Source organism: Aspergillus uvarum (assembly GCF_003184745.1).
Source record: "Aspergillus uvarum CBS 121591 unplaced genomic scaffold BO82scaffold_55, whole genome shotgun sequence".
Classification (NCBI taxonomy): Eukaryota; Fungi; Ascomycota; class Eurotiomycetes; order Eurotiales; family Aspergillaceae; genus Aspergillus; species Aspergillus uvarum.
Window position 1 is genome coordinate 98,417 of NW_020291352.1, and position 19,923 is coordinate 118,339.

General features: G+C 56.7%; 8 protein-coding genes across 8 annotated transcripts; 5 read left to right on the plus strand and 3 right to left on the minus strand.

Moving 5' to 3' along the window:
- Positions 1 to 118: 118 nt before the first annotated feature.
- Positions 119 to 917, plus strand: BO82DRAFT_357226 (uncharacterized protein). The gene is made up of 2 exons (XM_025635962.1): positions 119 to 717; positions 786 to 917. Exons 1-2 carry the CDS (start codon positions 533 to 535, stop codon positions 817 to 819), a joined length of 219 nt encoding a protein of 72 aa, XP_025488705.1. The 5' UTR covers positions 119 to 532; the 3' UTR covers positions 820 to 917.
- Positions 918 to 1,757: 840 nt separating this feature from the next.
- BO82DRAFT_405159 (uncharacterized protein) lies at positions 1,758 to 2,444 on the minus strand (the record flags this gene model as incomplete). The annotated part of the gene is made up of 4 exons (XM_025639470.1): positions 1,758 to 2,122; positions 2,205 to 2,230; positions 2,342 to 2,355; positions 2,436 to 2,444. 4 exons carry the CDS (start codon positions 2,442 to 2,444, stop codon positions 1,758 to 1,760), a joined length of 414 nt encoding a protein of 137 aa, XP_025488706.1.
- A 286-nt stretch (positions 2,445 to 2,730) lies between these two features.
- On the plus strand, positions 2,731 to 5,695 carry BO82DRAFT_357227 (TFIIH/NER complex ATPase/helicase subunit SSL2). Its single transcript, XM_025635963.1, has 3 exons — positions 2,731 to 3,020; positions 3,079 to 3,189; positions 3,262 to 5,695. Exons 1-3 carry the CDS (start codon positions 2,990 to 2,992, stop codon positions 5,589 to 5,591), a joined length of 2,472 nt encoding a protein of 823 aa, XP_025488707.1. The 5' UTR covers positions 2,731 to 2,989; the 3' UTR covers positions 5,592 to 5,695.
- Positions 5,696 to 6,671: 976 nt separating this feature from the next.
- BO82DRAFT_342387 (questin oxidase family protein) lies at positions 6,672 to 8,771 on the plus strand (the record flags this gene model as incomplete). The annotated part of the gene is made up of 5 exons (XM_025633580.1): positions 6,672 to 6,870; positions 6,936 to 7,241; positions 7,313 to 7,672; positions 7,727 to 8,128; positions 8,260 to 8,771. The coding sequence occupies 5 exons, from the start codon at positions 6,672 to 6,674 to the stop codon at positions 8,358 to 8,360; spliced, it is 1,368 nt and encodes a 455-aa protein (XP_025488708.1). The 3' UTR covers positions 8,361 to 8,771.
- Positions 8,772 to 9,139: 368 nt separating this feature from the next.
- BO82DRAFT_357230 (uncharacterized protein) lies at positions 9,140 to 11,112 on the plus strand. The gene has a single exon (XM_025635964.1). It carries the CDS (start codon positions 9,188 to 9,190, stop codon positions 10,688 to 10,690), a length of 1,503 nt encoding a protein of 500 aa, XP_025488709.1. The 5' UTR covers positions 9,140 to 9,187; the 3' UTR covers positions 10,691 to 11,112.
- Positions 11,113 to 11,159: 47 nt separating this feature from the next.
- Positions 11,160 to 14,272, minus strand: BO82DRAFT_317148 (glutamine-dependent NAD(+) synthetase; the record flags this gene model as incomplete). The annotated part of the gene is made up of 13 exons (XM_025632600.1): positions 11,160 to 11,497; positions 11,599 to 12,016; positions 12,073 to 12,119; positions 12,229 to 12,563; positions 12,614 to 13,026; positions 13,072 to 13,236; positions 13,286 to 13,403; positions 13,449 to 13,638; positions 13,694 to 13,752; positions 13,801 to 13,839; positions 13,895 to 14,006; positions 14,056 to 14,174; positions 14,244 to 14,272. 13 exons carry the CDS (start codon positions 14,270 to 14,272, stop codon positions 11,388 to 11,390), a joined length of 2,154 nt encoding a protein of 717 aa, XP_025488710.1. The 3' UTR covers positions 11,160 to 11,387.
- A 988-nt stretch (positions 14,273 to 15,260) lies between these two features.
- Positions 15,261 to 16,469, plus strand: BO82DRAFT_357231 (NAD(+) diphosphatase). Its single transcript, XM_025635965.1, has one exon. It carries the CDS (start codon positions 15,444 to 15,446, stop codon positions 16,179 to 16,181), a length of 738 nt encoding a protein of 245 aa, XP_025488711.1. The 5' UTR covers positions 15,261 to 15,443; the 3' UTR covers positions 16,182 to 16,469.
- Positions 16,425 to 16,883, minus strand: BO82DRAFT_342397 (uncharacterized protein; the record flags this gene model as incomplete). Its single annotated transcript, XM_025633581.1, has 1 exon — positions 16,425 to 16,883. The coding sequence occupies one exon, from the start codon at positions 16,881 to 16,883 to the stop codon at positions 16,425 to 16,427; it is 459 nt and encodes a 152-aa protein (XP_025488712.1).
- Between the last annotated feature and the right edge of the window lie 3,040 nt (positions 16,884 to 19,923).

The following is a 19,923-nucleotide window of genomic DNA, read 5'->3' on the forward strand; positions in this document are numbered from 1 at the left end:
ACACTCCCAAGTTCCAACTGCCTATGCTGCAAGCCGATCGATGTTTCGGCTGCTGCAGGAGCCATGGAGCCATGACGACTGAGGACCGTTTTTCCGCGTGCGCGCTATTTCTTTTTCCCTCCCTCAATGCCTCCCTCGATTGAGTGGGCCTCAATGACCCCATCCCCCATCTGGACCCTCCCCGCAACTCCTCCCGAAACACGCTCATGCTCTCATGCTCATGATCTGATCTCGGGATTCCAGAGTGACTCTTGATCACCACAACCACCTCAACTATAAATCCCCCATGGTTCCCACCCTCTGCAGGGTGTTTTAATTCTAGCTAGACTTGATTGATTCACTGCTATACCTAAATTTAACTTGCTTCAACCTATCTCCAATACATCACAATCCACAACGCTCTGGACCGACACACACACGCACACACACTATACATACAATACATACCCCGAACTCGTTGTCTACCTCATCGCGTCGCATCGCATCATACCAGCCCTATATCTCCAACCCCTTGTCCCTCCAAACCATCACAATGATTGCCATCCAATTTGCCCGCCCTACCATCCGCCATTTCTCGGTGCACCGTCCGCGCCCCGACACGCGCACCTCCCGCTTCATCACCAGTTCCTGCCTCTTCTCAGCGGTCGTCCTCCCCTTCATCCCTCCAGCGCTGGAAAGCTCTCGGGAAAAGAGCAAAGGCTATCCCACCCACAACAAGTGAGTCTCATTTCTGCATGTGTTAATCGCTGCAACCCTCGACTGACGGAATCTTTCCTCTCTATCAGGCCACACCCCCCACTCTGCTTCCATGCCCGCTAGACCACATATATCCGTTCGGATTTACACATAACTCCACGGGTGGGGCCATACTTGCAGCGACATAACATCACCTCTCGTGTTATCACGCCATTCGATTTTCTGTCGGATTATTGATCCTTTCTCTTTTCTGTGTTGGCTTTTTCCGGCTGGCGTATGGATACTGGCATATACTTTTTTTCTTTCCCTTTTTACTTTTTTCTTTTTTTTTCAACCACCCTCACAAACGACATTTTCTGAGGGAATTGCATCATGAGAAACCCCACATATGGATTTTCAGGGGTCATCGGGAACGTGTCCGGCTGGCGTTTAGCTTGCAAACCTTAATATTTCCTTTTGTTTGGCGTGACTGTGCGAGAAACTCTTGTGTTTCTGAAGGGAGAACTCCTGGACAGGTGCCAGGCAGTAATGCTGACGGGGCGGATTCTTCTTCTGTCTTTCCCCCGCGGTCTTCTTTCATACCCGCTATACAGGAGGTGGAAATCGCCGGAGGTAGCGGATAACGATGTTACGACTATGAGATAGCTAGCTAGCTGTCTAGCAGCAATACAATTCGCGTTACTAATCAACCAACCGACGCATTCGCTCGAGGATAATCAGTCCCAGGTCCGATTTGTCTCGGATGTAGAAGTAAATCCGATTAGTACTTAATTTCCCCGGATCTTCACGAGATCCAAGACATGCACGAAGTATGTAGTGTAGAGTGCAGAGAGAACAAGCTTTCCATCGGACGCAACCCAGCCCCACGAGCCCAAGCCACACGCACCTCAAAACCGATTTCCGAAAAGGGCAGAACCTATACATTAAGGGAAACATTATGGTACAGTACAGTGCGCACACGAAAGAGGTCACTGGCACTTTTTTCGCGGTCATCCTTTATCCCTACCTCATCTCTGACCAAACCCCTCTCTATACCTCATTATTTCCCCCCCATCTACCCCCTAGAGTCGATTCCCCTTCGGCGGCCGAAACGGCTGCGCAGCCTCGTACTTCCCCTTCTCCAGCACGCGGTCGGCCTCGGTCTCGGGCTCGTGGCGCGTCGCGGCCGGGTCGTGGCTCGCCTCGGCGCTGGGCGATGCCACGTCGTCGGCGGCGTTCTGCTGCGACCGTGCCAGCTGGGCGGCGCGCTTGAGGCTCGGGTCGTCCGAGGGGATCGGGGGAGGGTTGGTCAGCGAGGACGCCGACTGGCGCCGGTGTTCCGCTTCCATGGCAGCCAGCTGCGCTTTGCGTTTCATCTCCGTCTCGAACCGGTTTTGACGGTCGGCGTTGATGGATTTCTTCGCGAAGTAGTAGGCGCCGCCGCCAGCTTTTTTTCGGGGGGAGCGTTAGTTTTTGTTGATGGAGGGGGGTGATTGGGAGGGGAGTAGGCAGGGTGTTGCGTTGCTTACCGACGCAGAGAGTACCCCAGCCGATCCTGTTAGGTTGGGATTCGTGTTAGTTGAGGCGCATCTCAAGGAAAGGCTGTGGTTGGTTTATGTGGTTGTGTGTGTGTTTGCGGGCTTGGTTGTTTTGGGCTTCACCTTACCAGGTGGATTTGATCTAGTTGTTGAGTGAGACATAAAGTCAGCGAGCTTTAACTTTGCAACTGGTTTGATGGGTAAGTCCAGTCAGGCACATACTGTGTTCATCTTGTATATATTGACCACTTCTTGCACGCAGTGTCAATTCAAGGGAGATTGAAGACCGCACTGAGGTCTAGGACGGGGAAATGCGAGATTGAACTACGTCAATCACTGCCGAAGCCCTTCGGCCGAAACTTTGACCAATTGAATTGCCCGCACGGCGCCGACGCCACTTGCAGGTGTGGACGCTGGCTGAGCAATCTCATTGTTGCCTCAGGCTGCCAAACACCGCCGAGCCTCGCCTCTTCCGCTCCGCAATCGATCGATCTTCTTTCATGCCTCCAGTCTTCCTCCTTCACTCCTCATCCCTCCTGTCCCTTGTCGACCACCGCCATATATACCACCAGCAGTAAATAAAAAGCTGGTAGGTGCTTTTCGTCTGATCGGGATATGGTCATACTTATTTGAACGGCTCACTAAGGGCGCCGGTAGCCTGTCGGGAGCAAATCGATACTTTCTTGCCTGGTCGCGACCGCGCGGATTCGCTTTTGCACAGTATAGAATTATAGAGTTCTCAGGGATAATATCCCGGCCCCACTGGACTGGACAAGATGCCGCCGGTCAAACGCAAAGCTTTAGATAGTATGCATGCCCATCCCACCGCCACTACTCCGGTGGTGATTCCATTCTGACTGTATAGGTGGTCGATCGAGTCGAGCCTCGAAGCGCGCCACTCCCGTGCCTGATATCAGTAGCGGTGATGAATATTCGGACTACGAGGAGGAGGAGGTCAAGGAAGATAACCTGAAAGGTAAGCAAGAATAAGAGGGGGAGAGAACGTCCCAGAACGAAATCACTGATTTGCGGCGGGCTTCGCTCACAGATGTCGTGGAGAATTTCAACATCGAGCATTTCAGCAAAAAGGGCGGCGGCGCTATTCAGAAGCAGGATCCCAACTTCGGATACAAGGACTTCTCGTCCCTGGCGTTGAAGCCCGATCACGCGAATCGCCCCCTCTGGATCGATCCGCTGAAGGGCACCATCACCCTGGAGAGTTTCTCGCCGCTCGCGCCCCAGGCCCAGGACTTCCTCACCACGATCGCCGAACCGCTCTCCCGGCCGACGCATCTCCACGAGTACCGGTTGACGGGAAACAGTCTGTATGCCGCCGTGTCGGTCGGCCTGCAGCCGCAGGATATCATCAACTTCCTCGATCGGTTGTCGAAAACGCCGCTCCCGGAGACCATCAAGTCGTTCATTATCGATTTCACGAAGTCGTACGGAAAGATTAAGGTGGTCTTGAAGCATAACCGGTTCTTTGTGGAGAGTACCGATCCGGCGATGCTGCAGATGCTGCTCCAGGATGAGGTTATCGGGCCCCAGAGATTACAGGGGTCGGAGGGTATCATTCAGCAGGCGGCGCCGAAGATGGGCGGTTTGGTTATCCCCGGTACCAAGGATGCGGCGGGTGTGAAGCAGACCACGGACCAGAAACCGGCCGAGGACGCGGCGGGGGAGGCTCGTCGCGAGGACGATATCCTTCTCGCCATCCGGGACGACGACGACGATGACGAGGAACAAGCACAGGTGCACAGTTTTGAGATTCCGAACGAAGCCGTCGAACCGGTCAAGGCGCGCTGTCAGGCCATGGGTTGCCCGGCGTTGGAGGAGTATGACTTCCGGAACGACGAGATCAACCCTACGCTGGATATTGACCTGAAGCCCAACGCGCGGATTCGAAGTTACCAGGAGAAGAGCTTGAGTAAGATGTTCGGTAACGGACGTGCCAAGAGTGGAATCATCGTGCTGCCGTGTGGTGCCGGCAAGACCCTGGTGGGTATCACGGCGGCCTGCACGATCAAGAAAGGTACTATGGTCCTGTGCACCAGTTCCATGTCCGTGGTGCAATGGAGAAACGAGTTCTTGCGGTGGTCGAATATCGATCCGGGCGACATCGCCGTCTTCACCTCGGACAACAAGGAGAAGTTCCGCCGGTCGACTGGTATCATTGTTTCCACTTACTCCATGGTGTCTCAAACGCGGGCGCGCTCCCACGACGCGCAGAAGATGATGGACTGGATTCAAGGGCGTGAATGGGGTCTGATGATCCTCGACGAGGTGCACGTTGTGCCTGCTTCCATGTTCCGAAAGGTCACATCCGCCATCGCTTGTCAGAGCAAGCTTGGGTTGACTGCCACCCTGCTGCGTGAAGACGACAAGATCAAGGATTTGAACTTCCTGATTGGTCCGAAGCTGTACGAAGCGAACTGGATGGAGCTGGCCGAGCAAGGGCACATCGCCAAGGTACAATGTGCCGAAGTGTGGTGCCCCATGACCACCGAATTCTATTCGGAGTACATGCGGGAGAAATCCCGAAAAGCCGCCTTGTTGTACATTATGAATCCGCGAAAGTTCCAGGCGTGTCAATTCCTTATTGATTACCACGAGAAGCGCGGGGACAAAGTCATTGTCTTTTCGGACAACGTCTATGCTCTCGAGCGATATGCGCTCAAGCTGAACAAGGCCTACATTTACGGGGGCACCCCCCAGAACGAGCGCATGCGCATTCTCGAGAACTTCCAGCACAACGAGCAGGTCAACACGATCTTTTTGTCCAAGATCGGCGATACCTCCCTTGATCTGCCGGAAGCCACCTGTCTTATCCAGATCTCGTCGCACTACGGTTCGCGTCGTCAGGAGGCTCAGCGCTTGGGACGGATTCTGCGGGCCAAGCGTCGTAACGACGAAGGCTTCAACGCGTTCTTCTACTCCCTGGTGTCGAAAGACACGGACGAGATGTTCTATTCCTCCAAGCGGCAGGCATTCTTGGTCGATCAGGGCTATGCCTTCAAGGTGATCACCCATCTGCAGGGGATCGAGAACCTGGAAGGCCTGGCATATGCCACCCCGGCGGAACGACGCGAGCTGCTGCAGGAGGTGATGCTGCAGAACGAGACCTCGGCGGAGGTCGAGCACGTCAACGACGATCTGTTCTCCTCGCGCTCGGGAGGGGCCCGGGCTCGCAAGGGCGCCGTCAAGCGGAGCGCGGCGACTCTCAGTGGGCTGGCGGGTGGCGAGGATATGGCCTACATCGAGTACAACCGCAGCCGGAACAAGCAGCTCAAGGACAAGGCCGGTCACCATCCTCTATTCCGGAAGATGGAGCGGGAGCGACTGAAACGGAAGAAGGAGTTGGAGGACTTCGTGCGTTAGCTATTCTTTTATTTGGTAGAAGTCTGGCAGATTGAAATAGCCTTCAGCATGAACTATATAGTCTTAAAATCATGAACAAATAAAATTAAGAAGCTCATACTGAAGCGGCCAGAATCTACAATGCCACTCTCCCTGGGGCAGCGCTACGAAGACACCAGTTCTCAGTCCCCAGCGGGCTACTAATTTGGTCAGGTAACCCCAAATACAGACTACAGATACTCTCATATATCTCCCAGCAATTCGACAATGTACCCTGACTGACCTAGCTCAGCCTACCCCGACCACTGAGTACTGAGTGTACAGTATTCTTACTCATGATGACACCGACCGCAGCCCCGACCGACGCTCTAGATCGGCGTATCCCACATAATTAGGGAACACCACCGATCCCCAGCAAGCCCGCAAGCCCGCAAGCCCCGAAGGCCGAGCCCATTTATAAGCATGTCGTATTCTGGCTCCGATCATGCGACGCTGTTTCAGCACGATCACGATCCACAGGAATTCCCGGCTGTTTTCCGGGGTAGCCTAACCTACCTAGCCTGAATCAGAATGACGTCTCCTTCATTCACGGGAAGCTCGCGCTTGGCCTGTCTCCTGTCTCCGCAAATCAAGAGGAGGCAATTTGTTTTCCTGCAACATACTTACCTCCAGCCAGGGTCGCCAGGGTCTCCAGGGTCTCACGCGCATTCGACTTGATTCGCTCCAGCTTCTTCTCCAGTTCTGGAATCCGGTTTCTAATACACCCTTGGCCAGACCATATTTATTCTCAGACTGGGAAACCGGGGGCTGGGCTAGATGCGTCGGATGACTCCTCCTCCACGGATTAGATGTGCTGGCATCGGATATAAATCTCGTGCGGTGGCACTATCACTACCCTCTGTACCCAGCAGATACTGCTATACGACTCGATCAAGCGCTTGGTATACTACAAGTACAACCACTGCTTTTACCAAAGGCACAAAAGCCCTCACTACTGCGCTACAAAGCAACCGACACACCCCCACTCGTGCGAAGCCTACCCCATTATCACCACCACATCTCGTGCACTTCACCACCGACCACCCGCGAACAGCAACAACAATGGCCACAGCCCAACGAATCCACCTCTCGCCAGCAGCACATCCGGGAACCTTCTCCGTCCCCGTCTCCACCTCCAGCCCAGAGAACCAGGAGAGCGGGACAGGTACCATCACCGAAGCCTCAGCCCGCGCAACCAGCGAAGTCCTACAACATGACCTGGAACATCATCATGTCTTCTTCAATGATCAGGGGTTCCACAGTACTGTTCCCATCCCTTACCTCTTCCCAACCCCGCCCGAAAAACAACATACTGACCGAAAGAAGACCACACCGTCCACCACATCCTAAGCACCTACGCCCTCGGCGCCTCAGCGGACGAGATCCGCACAGCCTACGCGCGCGACCGCGCCTACCAGCGCAAGGCGATCCCCGTCGACGAGGCGACCGTCGCGGCGCTGTCCGACCGCGGCCGGTTTTTGGAGCTGTTGGGGCGAAGGAAGCACTACTCGGATTTTCTGCGGTTCTTTCAGCGCGAGATTGAGCGGGTGGGTGTGGAGGAGGTGTTGAATGTGTATCTTTTCAAGGAGGAGGATGAGGTTGCGAGGGCGATGTTGGGGCGGTTGTTTGGGGGTGAGTCTTCCTTTTCTTACGTTGCTTGTGTTTGACACGAGGGTGTGGGGGTGGTGCTGACTGCAACGAAGGGCTGGTCCACCCGTTCATCCATCTGGGCTTCGGCCTGGAATTCGAGCAGCCGGCCCTCGTGGCCGAGGCACTGGCGCAGACGGCCATCCATGAAGACTGGACGGGCCCGATGTTCTTCTGGCCGGCTGAGGAGAAGGCCGGGGGCGTGGGGCGGCGCGGGAAGAAGGGTCTGCTGGAGATTTTGGGGGAGATCCGCCGGGACGAGACGCTGGCGCGCTCAGTGCGTTGGGAGGATGGGAACAAGATGCGCGATGGCGTGTTGGCCCGCGCGGGCGAGACGATGCTCGCGTACGCGGCCGAGTATACGGTGTCGGCGGAGCAGCTGGAGGAGCGGACGGCGGAGATGATCAATACCGTGGGTGAGTATTCCTTTCCTTTGCATTGCAAATCGGGTGTTTCTTGACCGTGTGTAGTATACTACACCAGCGCCGCCCAACGCCCCACCAAGCAGATCAAGTTCGACTTCTTCTACCTGCACAGCCTCAACTCCTCCATCTTCTTCTCCAAGATCCTCACGCTCCCGTTCTTGGAGATCAAGACTAAGCTCCGCCTGCTCGAGTGGAAAGGCCGCATCGACCTCCTGCTCTACGTCTCCCGCGGCACGCCCACGCTGTACCTCGATGAGATCCGGACGTATCCAATCGCGCACAGCTGGGAGGAGATCTTCGCCTTCTGCACCCGCCACCCGCAGGACGACGGCCACCTGGCCAAGCTGGTCCGTGCCGTGGCCCACGGGGAGCGGGCTTGTCGGCCGTTCGAGGACGAGCGTCGCTGGCCGATTAAGGGGGATATGTGGCTGAGGATTGCCAATATGGGTAGGTCGTCAAATCCCGTCATCCTTTAATACAACCGAATCAGTGGACTACGTGCGGAGTACGAGTACCCTGCAAGGCTATGCCAGAGGGGCTCTAAAGCATTGGGACTGAAGCTAACGGGATCCACTTAGCAATGGACTCAACATCCGACCACGATCATCATCCGATGTGGGTCCGCTCCACCGGGTTTGACCAGGCCTGGCGCGAATTCGACGGGCGCGCCGAGCTGTAGGGATGACACTACTAGGCCTGCGTCATGGTAGGGGTATTCTGGAAGTATGTCTATGCTGGTTTGTGTAAGCATGGGAAGCTCTCGCGAGCTATTCTTAGCCCTGAGCGTCAGCATAATCAATGAATGGTAGAATCTGCGTGAATGGAACAATGAATGAGAGAGAAGCTGAACCGATGACAGCGTGGAAAAAAGGCGAAGGGTCGAGAATGCGGGTTTGCTTTTGCTTTTTGCAGCTTGCACTGCAGCCCCATCGGGCGAGGATCACGTGCTGTATGGGGCTGTGTATTGTACTGTACTATGATCCTCCGTACTTGTACTGTCCGGTATAATGGTCACCAGTATCTCGAGGCTGAAGTATAGTATAGTACAGTCCCTTATTGTTGTATACTCATGATGATATCTTGATGCAACTGGTACATCACCAACTTAATCTCCCCATCTCTGGCATGTCCCCCGCGAGTAAGACTTCCCGGGGGAGAACCCCCGGACCCCCCTTTCTTTCAGCTTCCTGGTAGCACCTATTCCTAAATCCTGAGCCTACCGGTGAGCTTCCGCTACTCGCTGAAGTATAGGTACTGGTGATGTTTGCGTACTGTATCTGACCGTAGTGTATGGTATGGCGTTGGCAGCCTCAGGCGGTAGTGGCGGGCGGTGGATGATTGCAGTGGGGCGATCTCCCCAACAAATGCCTGGAGCCCACTTTTTATCTACTCTCAATCCCCTCGCTTTGCCTCGTTTCTTCTTCCGAAGAAAGCTGTGCTTTCACTCTACCTGTCACATATCAATTCGCCATTCTTTGCTATCCGTTCGCTTCCTCAAAACACACCATGGCTGGAGACGACACCCAAAACACAAACACCCCCAACCAAGACACCTATCCCACCCCCCACAACCACAACCAACACCACCACCACCACCATCACTACCACGGCTGGCCCGAAGATGACAACCCCTTCGTCGCGATCCGGCGCTTCGCCGACGAGCAAATCTCCTCTGTACTGCAGTCCGTAACCGGCCTTCCCTCCTCCATCAACCCCTCCTCCGAACGCTGGGCCATCTTCGACGACCGCCAGCGCGACAACCCGAACAACACCAGCGGCAGCGCCCAGGGCCCCGAAGACACCTCCGCCGACCAGGCCACCACCACCACCACCCCCACCACCGCGTACTGGTCCGACTGGGACAACTCCAAGACCGTCGCCGCACACCACCACCACTTCTACCCGCGCAACTACCGCAGCGACGCCGACTTCTTCTTCAACTCCTTCTTCGACCGGTTCTGGCTGGACGCGGACAATGACGACGACGAGTTCGGGGCCTCGCGGCGCCTCCTCTTCCAGCCCTTCCCCCACCGCCCCATGCTGCACAACCTCATCAGCGACGCCTCCCCCGCCTGGCCCGTGCCTTACCTGATGTTCAGCCCGTACTCGCCGCTGCATCTCGAGCGGCGGCGCGACCGTGCCCGCGGGGAGAGGGGGGTGTTCTCATCCCTGATGTCCACGCTGAGTCTCTCCTCCGAGGGCGACGATACCCCCACCGCAGAGCCGGAGTCGGAGCCCTTGTGGCGCGACGCGTTCGAGGATCTCCTGCGGCTGGAGAACGGGAAGCCCATGCTCGAGCGGGCGGATACTTCCACAAAAACAGCGAGCCGGGAATCCGGGAAGGACTGGTTGCAGGGCCTCGTGCAGCGGGGCAGTCTGGGCGACCGGTGGAAGTATGTGTCCGGGGAGGCCGGTAATAATCAGCCGTCGTGGTCGACGATCACTTTCGACAACTCGCAAGTGCTGCCAGACGATATCCCGAGGAAGAAGGCGGAGGTCATCGACACGGAGGACCTTGCGCAGACCGCTGGCGGGGCCGACGCGCTCACGGAGCAGGACCTGTACGATCGGTTCTTGGATAATCTCCAGGCCCGCGAGCAGGCGTTTGCCCGCGAGATTCATGAGAGTCCCCTGCTGCGCTTGCTGCTCGACGACCGTCGACGCTTTAGGGACTTGGCGCCGCGCGAGGGATTCGACGATTTCTACGGATCGCAGCAGCAGGCTGACCAGACCACCCCCACCTCCCATGACAGTGGCACGGGGGCACCTGCACAAACCCCATACGTGATCGCCACGCAGACCCGCACCGAGCGCGTCCGCCTCCCCGACGGCGCCATTCAGACCAAGACGATTCGGAAAAAGCGGTTCTCCGATGGTCGCGAAGAGACGAATGAAAATGTCGACGTCGTGAATCCTCGGCAGGGTGTGCAGGGTGAGCAGCCACCACAGTTATCTGCTGATGCCGGCGGCGCCGAAGAGAACAAAGATGGTTGGTTCTGGAAGGGATGATTTCGCGGTCTGGTTTCAGACCTGTTGTTCACACTCCCTTTCTTTTTTTTTTTCCCCCTTGCCAGGGTTAAGGTGGTTCTTTCCTTTGTCCATGCCTATATTAAAAAGCATTATTCCCATATTGTTTTGTTGTTTGCTTGGTGATGTCGTTGTTAGCGTTTCGCGTCTTGTATTATCACAATTTGTTACTACATGGTTTCTTTTGTATCATCAACGGCGGGGGATGGAGGTGCATGCTTGTCCAAAATGTGGATTCTCAGTCAGATACTTGAATTGGGGTATGGGAGTTCATCGGGGGTGAAGGATGATGTATGTCGTTCTCTCCGGGGTCGGTGGAGTAGTGTAAGAGCACGTTAGCTAAATAGGACACTTGCTTCTTGCATACTTGCTCTTTTCAGTGTGTCAGGAACCCCAGTAGCAAGCACCTAGAATAAGAACATGATTAAGAACATGAACAAAGATCATGAAGAACGTCTCAAGGTATGGTATAGTATCTATCACCCAGCAATAAGTATTCCGTACTCTTCGGTCTATGCCCTGCCCTGACCGACTCAAGATCTCCATGCTACGCATAATCCAACCCACAGGTAGAGTCAGGCACCAACATCTACAGTACACTTACACCCGACGCTAAGCGAAGCTGTCAAATCAGCACCCGCTTGACCTCTCATTCCTGCCTCTAGACAGCAAGCAGCCGCTAATCCGCCTTCACGCTCTTCTTCTGCGCCTTGCCCGCCGTCCACCCCTTCTCCTCCCAATACTTAACGCTCGCCTCCATTTTCTGATACGCCCAGGTAAACGGGGGATCTGCCCAGCACAAAGAACAGAAACAGTTAGCCACACCCTAACCCATCCCAAACCACAAACCCACCCCTCCTAAAAACAAAACAGAAAACAGGGCCACGTACAAAGGAACTGCCGCAAATCATGCCGATTATCGTCCGGCGAATACCCCTCAGCATGGTAACTAGGCGTCAACACCGTCATTTTATGGCGGTTGATGCTGTAATTGTAAAAGAAATGGCGGGTTTTCTCGTACACCTCGCGGGGGCTAAGCTCGTGGCCCCATTTGTGCAGCAGGCGCTCGTACATCGACCACGGGCCCAGCTTGGCCACCTTGCGCAGCTGTCCGAACACCGACAGCTCGGCGTAGGTGACGCCCATGTCGGCCTCGTCGGACTGCACGTAGGTCTGCGTGATGGGCTCGAGCTCGGCGGTGGGGGTGGCGTGCAGGAAGTCGTGCAGGATCGGGAGCGCGAAGGCGGTTTGGGACCAGTGGATGAATTTTTTGAGGTCCACTTTGCTGATGGAGCCGATTGGGTTGAGCTGGACGGAGATTAGTTGGGGGAGGGGGATAGGGGGAGTCGGGGAAGAGGACGTACGTCGGCGCTGCTGGCGTCATATTTGGTTAGGTAGCCTCGGAGACTTTGGTTGGGTTAGTTTGCTTTGCTGTACACAGGTGAGAGGTTGGGTTGCTCGGTACACACCATTCTGCGGGACGTTAGCACCAGCTTAGCTACAGGTACGGGTGGACATACCATCGACGTTGGACGATCCCAGCACCAGCAACCCACCACCCCCGGGCCGCTGACGGACCGTCGGAAGCATCTGCGCAAACAGATACGATAGCACCATTCGCAGGCGGGCTTGGATGTTCTGCAGCGCCTGGTTCTCCGCGAAGCTGCCGCCGTGCACCTTGAACTTTGGCTGGAAGTTGGTCACCACCGTGAACAGGTTCGTGACGGCGGTGACGACAGTGTCGAAGTTGAAGTCGATGTGGTAGGAGCCGATCTCCGCGGCCAGGGTCTTGGCCCGCTCCCGGGTCTCCTTGCTGGAGTTCTGCGTGCCCATATAGTTGGTGTGGAAGATGCGGCTTGAGGAGTTTAGTTTCGTCGTCAGCGAACTGGAGAAGAAGGTGCTTACTTGCAGACCTCCTGGCTGGTGGACGGAAGCCAGGCAGATCCCTCCGGCTCCGCGCAGAGCCGGCGGACATCCTTGATCACCTGTTCATTTCCCTGCTGCACCGCTTTGACGACCTCCCTGCACATGGAGTGCACAATGATGGCCGTCGCACAGCTGTCGATGCCTCCACTCAGAGGAACGAAGTATCCCGCGGCTCCGCTTCGGCGAAGGTAGTCCCACAGCCAGCAGGCTGGCCCGAGGGCGATCTCCTCCTCCGGGGCGTGGTAACGTGGTTGGAGGACCTCAGATGGGGCAAGGCCGGGATCAGCCTCTTCGCCGGTACGCGACAGTCTGAAATCCAGATCGAGACGGACGAAGGGGGTTTGTCTGCTGGCCTGCATGCTGCGGCTGACGCTGGAACGGTATGACCGGACCTGTCCAAGTCAGCCGACGCCGTACGTCAAAGAGCAGGGAAATACCTCTTCAATGTCCACGGTGGCAGTGACAACCTCGACGTCGTTGAGCGAGAATTGCGAGCCCTGAGCCACGATGTTGCCGTTGACAACGATCATCGCGCAGCCGTCATAGTACAGACGATCACCGTCGCAGCCCTGCTGGTTGGCGTATAGATAAATGCCTCCACTCTGCAGACCCATCAGTATCCCACCACACTCTATTTTGGGGTGTTCTCACCAATTTGGTGGCCTGCGTGATGAGGTTGACCCGGGTATCGAGCTTCCTGAGTTCGTGGTGGCTTCCCGACGAGTTCGAGATGATCTCCACGCCAGCGAGACCGTAAGGAATATGGGGACTACATCGATCAGCACGGCTTTCTAACGGGTGAGGAACCGGTTACCCATTGGGAGTGAACAGCTCCTCGCACGTCTCCAAGCCCAAGCACGTATCCCTAGTGCTGATGACCGCATCCCCGAACGGCACCTTGTACTGCCCGGTGATCTTGCCGACAATCTGCTCCAGGTAGTAATCCTCGATCTCCTGGGGGCGTTGCCAGGGAGTGAAATGCCTCATCTCACGATAGTTGCCATCTGCATGAGCTCGTCAGCGATCTGCTCCGAGCGCAGCATTTTCAGGAAGTCCCACCATTGGCAAGCCACATCTTGGGCCGGATCAAGATAATCTTGCGGTTGAAGAAGATCACCCTAGTCTTGTCAGGCTGTCTTTGTTAACCCCTGGAAGGGCAAGCTCACCGGCAATTGTACCGCACGTTCCGATGACGGACAGGCATGCTATCATCCGGTCAGCTGCCGTCGCAGACCATGTAGTCTGACTGCCACAACTCACCCGACATCGACCACGATATCCTGACAGTCGGGGTGATCAATGATGCGCGCCAGCATCTCCCACGAGTGAAGGAACGTGTCGCCCTCGATAAAGGCGTCCAAGCAGCCATAGCCTAGTCCGTGTCAACGCGCCTACCCCAGCCCCTCAAACATGGACAATACCAGTGATCTCCAACTCCGGACCGACGCGCAGGGTGGCGCCAGCTGCCTTGGCTTGTCGGATACTTTCGATGATGCGCTCAGCATTGCCCTCGAAGTCGAGGGCCCACTGGTTGAGCGAGCTGCATGTGGGCAATGGTCAGAACGGTTGCACCCAACCCGAAAACGCGGGAGCGATGGGACCCACGTACCATGTTGCGAGAGTGACCAGGTGCCCCATGATTGGTTATGGGGATTGGCAACAGACCGATTGAATGTGAGGATGTGAGGATGCACAGGTTCCGGTCGGGTCCAAGCCAAGGAAGCAATAGTGCAGAGCTGGAGTCGGACTTGATTGATAAGAGTTGGAGAAATGGCGATGCCCCGGCAAGTCAGCTTGATGCAAGGTCACGTGTGTGGGGTGCTCCCCGACTGCCCCTCAGTGTACGCGTATTACATCTTACAGCGGCATTTCACCCGCTTCCTGTGGTAAGTACGGTAATCGCAATACCCGTGGCGCAGATCCTCGGCACGAAACCGGCTGATTAATCCATCGTTATCGGAGAAGAGGAAAGAAGAGCAAGAAGTACAAATCCTACAAATGCCTCGGGGCTCGTTCTTTTTCCTCTTTGACTTTTGACTCGTGTCCTGTACTCAATTGCCCTTCTTTCCATTGAGTCCCGTTTCCCCTTCTTCTATCATTTAAAGACAAGCCCCCCCCAAAACTACACAACCACCATCATGACCAGCAGCGACGCCCTCATCCCCAACCCCGCGCACATCCAAGCCGAAACCATGCTCGCCCGCCAATTCGGCCGCGAAACCGCCAACTACTTCTCCAGTACGCCCTCCCCCTTCTCTAAACCCACAGCATGTTAATCAAGGGCGAAAAGGCTCCCCGCTCAACCGCCTCTCCTTCCTCCGCTCCGACCACCCCTTCCTCGCCGCCGCCCTCAAGCACCCCTCCACCCGCTTCGTCCTCCTGAAGGACCTCGCCCCGCTCACCAAGGCCGCCGCCCCCGCCGACCCCTACTACGCGCGCTACGACGAGGTCCAGCCCCTCGTCCCGGCCACGCTCTACGACCAATCCGAGGAGGATCTCCTCAAAGCCTACGACTCGCGCAAGCCGACCGCCGCGACGCCGATCTTCCTGGGGTTGGACGAGACTTCCACAAAAAGTGAGGGAGCGTTCGCGTGGAAGATCTACGCTGGGACGCCGTACTTCGCGCTGGATGTGACGGTACCGCGCGGCGGGGAGGAGGAGCAGCAGCAGCAGTATAGAAAAGTGGTGGAGGCGTTGGAGGCGAAGGGGTTGAGCTTCTTGCAGGCGCGCGTCGTCATGAGTTTTGCCGCTGATCAGGGTATGTCCCCCGCCCCCTCAGCTTGTCCCAATTCTGTGATGTAATGGAGGGATGGATGCTGATACACGATCCGCGAATGCAGCGGCCATCTACGCGCAAGCCCGGGCCTTGATCGACTGGAACACGCGCAACACGTTCTGCGGGACGTGCGGCCACCGGACGATCGCGGTGCACTCGGGCACAAAGCGGGCGTGCCCGCCGACGGACGTGGCGCGGACGGCGGAGGGCCTGCCGGCGGAGCGGCCGGCGTGCAGCACGCGGACGACGATCTCAAACCTCAGCTTCCCGCGGACAGATCCGACGATCATCGTGGCGGTGATGTCGGCGGACGCGCAGCGGATCCTCCTGGGCCGGTCGAAGCGGTTCCCCCCCAACTGGTACTCGACGCTGGCCGGATTCATCGAGCCGGCCGAGTCGGTCGAGGACGCGGTGCGCCGCGAGGTCTGGGAGGAGGCCGGCGTCACGCTGTCGCGCGTCGTCATCCACTCCTCCCAGCCTTGGCCCTACCCGGCCAATTTGATGATCGGCGCCATCGCCCAGGTCAGCGACGCCGCGCACGAGACGATCAACCTCGAGCATGACCCCGAGCTCGAGGATGCCAAGTGGTTCGACATCGCCGAGGTCGAGGAGGCGCTGCGGAATGGCGTCAGTGCGCTCGGCGATGGGCCGGGCCCCGAGTATAAGGAGGGCGCGCTGCGGTTGCCCCCGCCTACGGCCATCGCCAATCAACTGATTCGGGCGGCGATTAGTATAGATCTCCTCGGTGGGGAGAAGAACTCAAAGATTTAGATAGATTAGACACGGCTGAGATTCTTTGTTGTGCTTCGTGTGGGTTTCCTCGAAAAGCGAAATGTTGTTCACGGTTATATACAAGTACATGGTACCAACACCTCACATAATCCACACAAGTTTGAGTGACGTGGTCTATGACATCTGTTAAACCCACTGAAAGCTCAAAAGCCATCGCTATCAGCTGCCCGACTCAGACATTCCTCACTGGCCCTATAGAACGCTTTAGTCAAAGGTGTAACTTCAGAGATTGGCGTACACAGTACCATCGCGAAGTTCGTGGATACTATCACGGCTCGTCGGCGAGCCCACCTCGGCGTACCGCCGGCCATCCCGCAGCTCGTGGATCGTAATGCGACGGTGTGATTTGCGCCGCCGCGAGCCCCCGACCCCCCGGTTTGAGGTCGAGGAGGCCTCACGCATCTCGCCGCCGCCGCCGCCGCCACCCGCCGAGTTCACGCTCCCCGCATCGCTCAGCCCGGCCACGCTGTGCGGCGTGGCCTCGCGGCTGTCGCGTTCGATCGACGCCTGCAGCTGGTGGTCGGCGACCATCGCCATCCCGGTCTCGTGGTACCACTGGCGTAGGTCCGTGGCGTGGGTCGCCTCCTCGGGGCCGTATTCGACCGGCGGGCCGGAAACCTGCGCGTCGGCGTCGGCCGCGGTGAACACGGCCCAGGCGCTCGTCTCAACGCTGGCGAGCATCATGGCGTGGTTGAAGCTCTTGACCTGGAAGTCGCGCAGGAGGACCGCGTCGCCTTCCGTCACGGACGGCAGGGCCGTCTTGTGGGGCCGGAAGATCTGCGCGAAGAGCATGGTGCCCGCCAAGGAAGGGTCGGTCAGCCCCAGGGTCAGGATGTAGTCCTTCTTACCGGACGTTGCCCGGATCACGGGTCGCACCTCGGCGACAGTGGAGATCGTATCGACGAGCCCTCGGAAATGGTCGACTAGGGTGGCCAGCGGCGCGAAGTAGGACAGCTTGCTGCGCAGGCCCGGGTAGTTGCGATTCATGGCGACGATGCGAGAGACGTCACCCCCCACCAGCATCACCTCGTCCTCGCTGGGCGTGGCATGGGCGTCGGGATCCTCACTCCCGTGGCCGCCTTCGTCCGGGTGGGCTTCTTTCTGCGACGGTGCAGAGGCGTAGCTCTCTGCCTCGGAGCCTTCGTCTACCGAGAGGAACTCCTCGCTTTCGACATCCTGCATGTCTGCATCTACCTGTGTGGGCTCGGGAGTCGGTGGTATTTCGTTTGTAGCGGTAGCTACCGACGGAAGCTTATCCATGCCAATGAATTGCGAAGGTTCCGGAGTGATCAACTGGTGGTCGAGTTGGAGGCTCGGACTTTGGCGACTCAAATCAGCGGAGACAGGCAGGCTCTCCGAGGCACCATCAAGCGACAGGCCTGCATCCACTTGCTGCTGATCTGCCACGGCTGTTTCATTATCCTCTGGTTGGATTTTTGCATCGACTGGACTGTGTTGCGAATCAATCGAAGGTATCGGTGCTGAGAATGTAGCCGAATCGAGGAGTGCAGGGTCAATTGGAAGATCGGTCGAATGCGTGAAAGGGCCAGCGCTGTGGTCGACATGTTCAAAATCAGGCCCTCTCGACGAGAAGAACTCCAGACTTTCATAGCCAGGACCGTGGATTATTGTCGTCGTTTGAATTTCTTGAATGCCAGCGGGACTTTCTGGGTTGTGGACTGGTTCCATATCTTGATCTGGCACAGGCACAGACTCTGGTTCGTGGACCAAGTCTTGCATATGCTCGGCCGGACTTGCTTCCTCTGCGACGCGCTCCTGAACGTATGCTTCCTCAAGCTGCACAGATTCAACCTCTTTGGCTTGTGTCTGCTCATCCTCAGACTCTTCAGCCTCGGTGTGTTGTCGCTTCACGCTTTCCTCGACAAGGCTTTCCCCTCTCGGTTGCTCGTGTTCATCGTCCGGCGATCCCTTGATTATTCCCCCGTCACTTGCATCTTCTGCTTCTGAATGTACATCCCCAAAGCCCTCATGCACTGGACGGTTGTCGCTTTCTCGTTCTTTTAGACCTCTTTCTAGGTCTTGTTCTTGTGCATGCCTTTCGTCTTGGATCGTCCATTCGTCAGCCTCGGATACAACATCCCCTTCAGCATCTTCGACCTCGGCATCGAAAGTATAGGGGACGTTTGTAACCTCGTCCTCGTCGACCATTTCTTGCTCGTGCATGTCCTCGTCGTGCATATCTTCCTCATCTTCCATATCTTCCTCATCGTAAATCTCTTCCTCATCTTCATCAACGACGTCAGAGCCCGAAGACTCATCATCGAATTGTCCTGATCGGTCAGAATCTGAGGCACTTGCATCTCTTGGCCTTGAATAAGCCCCAGAGCTCGGTTGTACAGGCGCAGGTTCATCCTCGCTGTCACTGTCTAAAACAATGATCTCCGGGGAATTCCTTTTCGGTTGGGGCGCCTCGTCCCTGACATCCTCTGGATCTGATTCCGACTTGACACGGTCGTCATATCCTTCCTCGTCGTCATCGTCATCGTACCCATCCTCTTCGTCCAGTTCATTCTCATCTTCGTCGACATCATCCAAATCACCTTCATCGGACACGTCTTCCTCAAACTCTTCGGATTCCTCGTCGAAATCATAGTGGCTTCGGGGCTCCTCTGCGAAACCATGATCCGCCACAACTGATTCTGCTTCGTCGTCCGATACCATATCAACGTCTGTCCTTGGCTCGCAGGTGGGTGTCGCGTCGTCCGCCACATCTTGTTCATTGTCATCGGCCAAGTCCACTGATCGAGGCTCGGAGGCTTGGCTAGCAAGTTCGTCTTTATGCTCCTCGATCTCCGATTCCTCTCCACTCGCATTCTCACCTTCAGAATATTCCTCTTCATATTGGGGGATATGACGGGGTTTTTCTTTGTGATCATCTGCCTCGCCATGGAATGTCTCATGTTCGGTTTCCGTCACAGTCCATTCAGTTGGCACTGAGTCTGCATCCACCATTTGCAAATCCGCATCTCTCTCTGGCGACGGAACTTCACCAGCAAGGGCAGGTGTTGATACATTCTCTTCCACGCTCACCGCTTCTTCCACGATTGAAAGGCCCGAGTCTTCCTTGAGAAGCTCAGAGACAGGGGCTGACTCGGCAGCTTCATTGCTGGGAGTACCCGTGGCACCCACTGTTATCGGCCCTTGGGCTTGATGTTCGATAGACTCGATCTCCGCACCAAACCCAGCCTCACTTTCTGCGTGCGAAGATTCCCGGGTCAAGTCTGACTTCGGGGCGGAGAACTGGAACGGATCAGACGTGGCTGGCTCAGACGTGATCGCAACCGAGCCAAAGTATCCCAGCGGGCTGTTTGACGAGCTAACCAGTGGAGAGGGAATGGGCAGACCCGGAGAAGGAATCGGATTCAACCGCGGAGTGTCTGTGGGAAGGTGACCAGAAAGATCTGAGATAGTCCTATGCATATGACGCGAGAACTCGAGCCGCTGAGAAAGATTCGGAAGAAGGAATTGCGCGTCCGGCTTCGGTTGGACCTTTTCCGGGGTATTATCCTCACGAGCCTCGGGCGTCTCCGGCATTCGGTCTACATCTGAGACTGCACTTGTAGGCTCTTCTTGGACCGTAGGGACGGAGGGCAGCTGATCGGTCCCGCCAATCTGAGGCGGCACGGGTACCGTAGGGACTCCCGGAGAGCCATCCGCTTCCTCGGCGGCCTCTTCCAACTCCGCCGCCGCTTCATTGAGC